Below are 6,614 nucleotides of genomic sequence, written 5' to 3'. Positions count from 1 at the left end.
CCAGGGCTGGAGGCCCGGACGGCCGGGCCCCGGGGGGCCGGGGGCGGGGCGCTGCGCAGCCTGGGCGTGGGGGTGGGGGTCGGGGGGCCGGCGGCGTCTCCGGGCTGGCAGGCGAGGCTCGGGGCTCCGGCCCCTTGCACACTGTATCCTCTGCCCCTCCTTCCCCAGAGCTGGGCATTTCCTTCCACAAGCTGCTGTGGGGACTTTTGTTCCCCTCCTCAAAAGTCTGTGCCATCTTCTCCCACCCCTCCTGGGTAGAAGGCGGGGCTGACCCCAGGGCTGGGAGAGGGGAGGGGACCGCAGGGCAGATGGGCTCCTCGGCCCCCAGGGGGCCGCCTGGGCTGCTAGTCTCCGGAACAGGGATGCTGGGCACTCTCCGTGATGGGAGAGCCTTTGTCTGAAAGCACAGCCCCTCGCCATTCCTCTCCCCTGCCCCTTCATTGGCATTAATCTGGGCACCAGCTAGTTCCATAGCAGTGACTCCCCCCCCCCCTCATCTCTCGGCCTTGCCTTTTCTTCCCGACACTGTCGCCCCTCCTCTCAGGAGACACTGCCCAGGGCCTCCACGGCCCCCCTGGCAGGAGGCTGGATAGGGCCGCAGGGCCGGGAGCATCTGCCCTCCGGGGGCGTGGGGGGACAGATAGGCCTAGTGACTTCCAGCTTGCTAACCTCCTCGGCCAGTGTGGGAGTGGCTGGTTATGGGCGCTTGGCTGGTGGCGGCCGCTGCATCCCTTAATTTATTTCTCTGCTGTTTCTGTTCCTGAGAAATTGGGGGAGGGGGTCCTGCAGAGGCTGCCCCCGCCCTCACCTGAGTTGTACATTTTTTTGTGATGGGTTTTATTTTTTATTTTATTATTTTATGGGTTTTTTTTTTTTTTTTTTTGATTTATGATGACTCTGCCCCTACTCATCACCTCCACGCCCCATTCCCAGCCCAGGCTCCATGGCAAGTTGAGCCCTTGGGGTCCCAGGAAGGGGCCTAGCCAACCTCCGCCCTCCTGCCCCAAGCCCTGCTGGGGCTCTCGGGCTCAGGCTCCGACCAAGGGCTCCCCCCTCTCCCCCTTCTTCTCTCTGTTCCTCCCTCCCCATCCCTCCTGCCCAGTGGAACAGCCCGGGTGCTCTTCTGAGGGGCCTGGAGGGCATGGCTTGGCTCCCAGAGAGGGTGGTGGCCCGTGGGGGGCCTCCCAGGCAAGGTGGCTCCTCCCCACCCGCCCCCCCCCTCACCCGCACTTAGTTTCTCCTCTGGATCAAACACGTAATAAAGAGAATGTTTGGAATCTGAGCTGCCTCCTTCTGTTTCTTCTCCCAGCCAGGCAGGGACCCAGTCCCTGCGGGCACAATGTGGCCCAGCCTGCCAGCCTTGCAGGACATGGATTCCTGACTGGGGCCTGGGGGAGGCCAGTGCTGGGTGGCTGCTCCCTCCCACCCTCAGGGCACCATCAGGAAGCAAAGTCCAGGGCCCTGGACAGCAAAGAGAGGACACTCTGTGAACTTGGAAGATTTTATTTATTTTTTAAAAACATTGAAAAATAAACCCCTGTCTGCATAATGTTCCCAGCCCTTCTTTCTCTAGGCTTTTGGGCAGTGGGTATAGCGGGCACCATCAGAGCTCCTAGGCGCTTCCCGGCAGGCTCCCGCCCACCCAGTTCTGCCACACTGACGCCCCAAGGCACCTCTGCCCACCTCCCCCTACCAGCCCCCTCCCCACCTCACCCTGACTTATTGCTAAAAGAAAGGGAAAGAGGAAGAACAGCCCCTACACTGTCCTCTCCCCCATCCCCGAAGCTAAGGTCACTACCCCCGCTACACAAAGGGCAAGGCCCAAAGGCCAAGCCCCAGCAGACTAGGAGGCAGCCATTCCAGCCCCAGCCAGGAAGAGGCATGTACCCTCAGGCCAGTTCTGAAGGCCCCAGAGTCCCAGCCACGCCCCCAGGCTAGGACGGGGGCGGAGACTCGGCCGCAGGTAACAAGTGCAGGACCCACAGGTCCGGAGTGTGCCCGGTTGGCAGCTCCCGGTCTTCGAAAGACCTGGCTCTAGTCCCTTCTGTCCTCAGTGAAGCCAAAGGTGTCCAAGGGCAGCCAGCCTCGGAGTTCAGAGCCTCTCTGGTGGGTGGAGAGCCGCAGGGCTCAGAGTGAGGGTGCCGGGGGCTCCAGAGGGGCTCCAATCAGAGTGGGCGGGGGCTGAGGGCCAGGGCGGGCACTGTGGCGGGAGGCGGCCAGAGCAGGGCGGATGAGAGGTGGCGGGGGCTGGTTGGGGGCCAGCCGGGGCTGGAGGAAGCGGCCCTGCTGGAGTGGGGGTGGCTGGCGGAGCAGAGTGGGAGCCGTAGGCAGAGGGGGCCTCAGCAGCGGGGGCGGCTGGGACAGCGAGGTGGGGGGCGGAGGAGGGGGCGGCACAGGAGGTAGCGATCGGGGCACGGATGTAGACACGGACGTGATCTGCACCTGAGAGAACAGAAGAGACCCCAGGTTAGAGCACGCCCTCCTCACGCCCCCCTCACGCCCGCCCCCCTCGGTCCCCAGCCACAGGAGCCGGCTCCCCCTCCTCCCTTCCCTGAAGCAGGCTTCTTCCGCCCCTTCTTCACCTCGTCGTCTTCCTCTAGGGCTGGGGCTGGCAAGGGGGCCCCTCTCCTGGACTCCTCCACTGGTACGGGGGCCCCGGGGGCCCCGTCCTGCTCAGCCTCCCACTCCTGCAGCACCTCCTCCAGATTGAAGCGGCGCCGGTAGCTCACGAAGAAGGTCTTCACCTGGGTTAGAGTCTTGTTCCCAATCACCTCTGCGATAGCCCCGAAGTCTTTGCCATACCTACGGATGGCTGCAAGGGTCAAAAGGGGAACAGAGTGTGAGCACCCCAAGAACGAGCTCCTTCCCCGACCCTGACCCTTTCCTTCCGCCCCAGTTCCTCGGAGGGTGGTGAGAGATTCCTGGGGCTCTCCACGCTCCCCGCGGTCTAACCAACCTTGCACAGCCAACAGCTGCTCGTCTGTGGTCCAGCGGGAGTTGAACTTGGTGTTGGCCTGGAGAGCAGGAAACAACATATCCCCCAGACTCAAAATAACCGCGCCAGAGGCCCCACCCTCCAAGCCGACCTCCCCTTTCTGCTCCACGAGGGAGAGGGGCAAGCCCCCTTACCTCAGGGGGGCGCAGTGGGTCGATGCCACCCTCCAGCGCTTGACGGAGGCTGCTATTGGTCTGCTTCATGCTTTGCACCTGCAAAGGCCAAGACATGCCACATCAAACTCTCCTGCCAAGGTGGCCACCAATACCAGCTCTCTGCCCATGGCTCTATTGCCCAACACAGCCCAGGGCCACCCCCACTTCCAGCTTGCCCCGCCTTCACAAGAGCTCATAGGGGAGACGCTGGGGTTCTCCCCCATTCGCAGACCAGTTTCTATAAAAGACCCAGAAAGAACGCCATGGTTACTCAAAAGCCTAAGAGGATGGAGCAGAGGCAGGCTGGGAGCCTATGCCACACCACACGCCGTACCCCAGTTCTCCCCAAAATGTTGTTCCCGCCTGCCCGCTCCACACAGCCCCTTCTTTTCTCAGGCCCTCACCTGGCGCTTGAGGGAGATGAGCTGCGAGTCAAGGCCTCGAAGCGTGAGGTTGGCAAGGTCGGGGCTCCCTGACACAGCAGTGAGGCCCTCAGGGCTCAGGTACATGCCCTTGGGTGGGCGACGCCGGGTTCGCAGAGGGTGGTGGCGGTACTGAGAACCCTGAGCTTCCTTCTTCCCAGGGCCTGGGCGGGTATTCAGGGGCCGAGAGGGCAGAGGCTGCCAGGGAAAGGAGAAGGGTGGGTGGTGGGGAGCCCCAGGACGAGGCAGGCGGCGGGTAGGCAGGGCCAGAACAGCGCGGGGCGGGGAAGGGCGGCGGGGCTCACCTCTCTCTTGGGGTCTCCAGCATCTGGCTCTCCCTCACTCACGGCTCCCCGTCCCTCCTCGAGCTCATCACTGTTGACACAGGGGCCAAGGAGGGAGTAAGGCAGGGGCCAGGGCCCCCCAGAGCTCAGCTTGCCCCGCCCCTGGGCCCCCCGGGCCCCCACCTGTCTTCTTTGTCTTTTCGACCCCCCAGCCGCCGAGCCTGTCTGTCCATCACGCTGGTCCGGCTGCGGGTCTTCTTCCATGAGTAGTAATACTTTACCAGGCTGGGGATCAGCTTGTCTGGCAGCTGGAAGGGCAATGCCAGGGGCTGGGACCCACCTACGACCCTGGGCCCTGGGCGGGCTCATCAGAACGGAGGGACTAAGGACAGCTGGCAAGGGTGAATGGGCTGTTACCATCTGCTGGATCCTCTGGAAGCACTTGCCGTGGAACCCAAAGGCCTGTTCAAACAGCACCTTGTCCTCCACAGTCCACTCATCAGGAAACGGGGTGAAGTTGGCCAAGTCAGCCAGTGACTTCTCCACGTCATGCTTGTGCCACAAGAGCATGCCCAGTGCCTGGCCCGGGACAAGGAACAACTCAGGCTCAGCTGAGCCCAGCAGCATCCCGTCCCCACCCCAAATCCCTGTGGGGCCGAGGCTCACCTGCTCAATGTTGTAGCCATGCTTCTCCTTGGCCATCGCGATGTACTTGTCAACTGCGGGGGGGAGGAGGGGCCCAGCAATGGAGAGGGGTTACAACTCCTGACCCGAGCCCGCCTAGACAGGGGCTAGGCCGCCTGAGCCCCAGGACGGGGGCTGAACCCACACCTTAGCCTCCATCCCACTTCTTAGAAGAGCTGGCCACCGACTGGCACGGAACCCCCCCCCAGCCCCCGGCTCCCAGGGATGCGAAGGAACCGGGATCCTGCCCCACTCACGCTTGGCATCCGACACACAGTGGTTGGGCGACCACACCAGCATCCCTTTGAGTTCCTTGTTGCTGTAGCGTGCAGGACTCTCTGAAAGACCCAAGCGAGAAGGATCGGCCTGGAGGCACTGGCCTGGACCCACAGCCGGAGGATGGCAGACGAATGGGGCCTGTGAGGTGAGGCCCAGAAGGGAAGGAGGGGCAGAGACCCAGACAGGAAGGCAGAGCAGGAAAACCAACCATGCCATGGGCCACCGCCCCCGCCCGCCCGCTGGCCTGTCCTTCCAGCGGGCGCCAGCCAAGGGCTCCCCCAGGTGAGGCTCAGGCCAGGCCATGGGCCCTCGGCTCCCCTCCCTTCGCCGCCTGTCCTGCCACTCACCAGGCTTGCACTCTGGAATTACGGCCTGGTAATTGGTTCCAACGCGGATCATGCTGTCTGTGGAGCCAGGGGAAGCAGTCAGGACTCCAGGGAGGGGGGGGGAGGGAGGACAGGAGGATGTGGCAGGGGTGGTGGCCCTGGGGTTCTCCTTCCTGACCATTCAGGGCCGGTCCCCACCTTCCAGAAGGCTCACTTTTCTCTTATCTTCCCCTTCAGTTACCCTCGGACACTGAAGAAACTGGAAGACCGGGAGACCCTGCCTAGTCATAACCCATGGGGGTGGCGGGGCAGGGGCGGCAGCGATGGGGGGTGCAGAGGACAAGGGGCCAGTTTAGAGCCCAAAGCAAGCAGAGCCCTTTGTTCTGGCGGGGGGGGGGGGGGGGGGGGGGGGGGGGGGGGGGGGGGGGGGGGGGTGCTGCCCCTAGACCTGGACCATAGCCCTGCAGGGAATCCAAGGCTCCTCCCCACCACATGAGTCTCACAGCTTGGTGTGGAAGTGTCTTTCCAACCCCTGCCCCAGCCAGACCTCGGTCCCCTACAAGATAGCAAGGCATGAGCACCCAAACTATGAAAAGGAGGGCCGCCTGAGTCCTTCAGAGACTGAGGGCAGGGCGGGGGTGGGCAGGACCGCCTCCTTGGCAGCCAGGGGCCCAGCCTCCAGATTCCCAGTGCCGGCAGCCCCCAAACTGGGGGAAGAAGCAAGCCAGAGGCTTCAGTCCTAGGAGGCAGGAACCATCAGTTTAAGACGCCCGTGGTCGGTCACTCTCCCCCAGCCCACTCGCGTCCCCGGTGCCGGTGCACCTTTAACCCTAGGCCGCCGGGCTCACCGTGCGAGTGCTCCTCCTCGCTGCTGTCATCCTCCGAGTGCGGCTGTCCGCCGTTGGGCGCCGTCTTGGCCCGGCTGCGGGATAGGATCCCGGAGCCCGCGCTCGGCTTCTCCATCACGGAGGGCATTACCCCACTCCAGCCACCCCAGCCGCCCCGGGGGGCGCCGGAGCCTTCGGAGAGCAGCGGTGGTTGCCGCGCTCGCCTCGAGTGTCGTGCCCGGCCCGGCCTGGAGAGGTCGCCACTGAGGCTACGAGAGGCAGGAGGTCAGCGTGGCTAGGGTCCGGCGGGGCGGGAGTCCTGCGGACAGCGCAGCGCTCTCCGCGACCCCCACGGGCGAGGGCGTCAGAAAAGTTTGTGCAGAAGTGGGGGACGCGGGGGATGAGCGCAAGGTCCGGTGCGGCTGGGGCGCGCGGGCTCTAGACGCCCCACGGGCTTGGGGCTCCCCCAGAGAAGTCGGGGCGCCCTGCCTTAGGAGCGCCTCCGAGCCCCACCGTCCTCCCGCCCACGCAGTTGAGCCGGCGGGCGCTGCGGCGCAAGTGGCGCCCCCCGCGGGCTGCACGCCTCTCGGTTGCACCGGGATGCCCCTGTCCCCAGGCGGGGACCCCCGTCCCGACCAGACC

General features: G+C 64.6%; 1 protein-coding gene and 1 long non-coding RNA gene across 4 annotated transcripts; one reads left to right on the top strand and one right to left on the bottom strand.

Moving 5' to 3' along the window:
* Positions 1–1,487: 1,487 nt before the first annotated feature.
* Positions 1,488–6,582, bottom strand: RCOR2 (REST corepressor 2). Of its 3 annotated transcripts, none has more exons than XM_029956740.1 (12): positions 5,994–6,582; positions 5,167–5,223; positions 4,798–4,878; positions 4,523–4,575; positions 4,274–4,435; positions 4,040–4,164; positions 3,878–3,947; positions 3,555–3,770; positions 3,130–3,207; positions 2,957–3,014; positions 2,583–2,812; positions 1,488–2,442 (listed from the first exon to the last, which is right to left on the bottom strand). In XM_029956740.1, exons 1-12 carry the CDS (start codon positions 6,118–6,120, stop codon positions 2,128–2,130), a joined length of 1,572 nt encoding a protein of 523 aa, XP_029812600.1. In that variant the 5' UTR covers positions 6,121–6,582; the 3' UTR covers positions 1,488–2,127. The 3 variants fall into 3 exon arrangements, with proteins under 3 accessions (XP_029812600.1, XP_029812601.1, XP_029812602.1); XM_029956741.1 differs by having other exon boundaries at positions 2,745–2,812; XM_029956742.1 differs by lacking the exon at positions 2,583–2,812.
* LOC115306379 lies at positions 1,956–4,590 on the top strand. Its single transcript, XR_003915315.1, has 3 exons — positions 1,956–2,106; positions 3,547–3,653; positions 4,348–4,590. It is a non-coding gene; the product is annotated as an uncharacterized LOC115306379 (long non-coding RNA).
* Positions 6,583–6,614: the final 32 nt, after the last annotated feature.

The sequence above is a fragment of the Suricata suricatta genome, chromosome 11, assembly GCF_006229205.1.
Source record: "Suricata suricatta isolate VVHF042 chromosome 11, meerkat_22Aug2017_6uvM2_HiC, whole genome shotgun sequence".
In the NCBI taxonomy this organism is placed as follows: Eukaryota; Metazoa; Chordata; class Mammalia; order Carnivora; family Herpestidae; genus Suricata; species Suricata suricatta.
The sequence above is the reverse complement of the archived record's forward strand: the minus strand, read 5'-3'. Positions and strand labels throughout refer to the sequence as shown.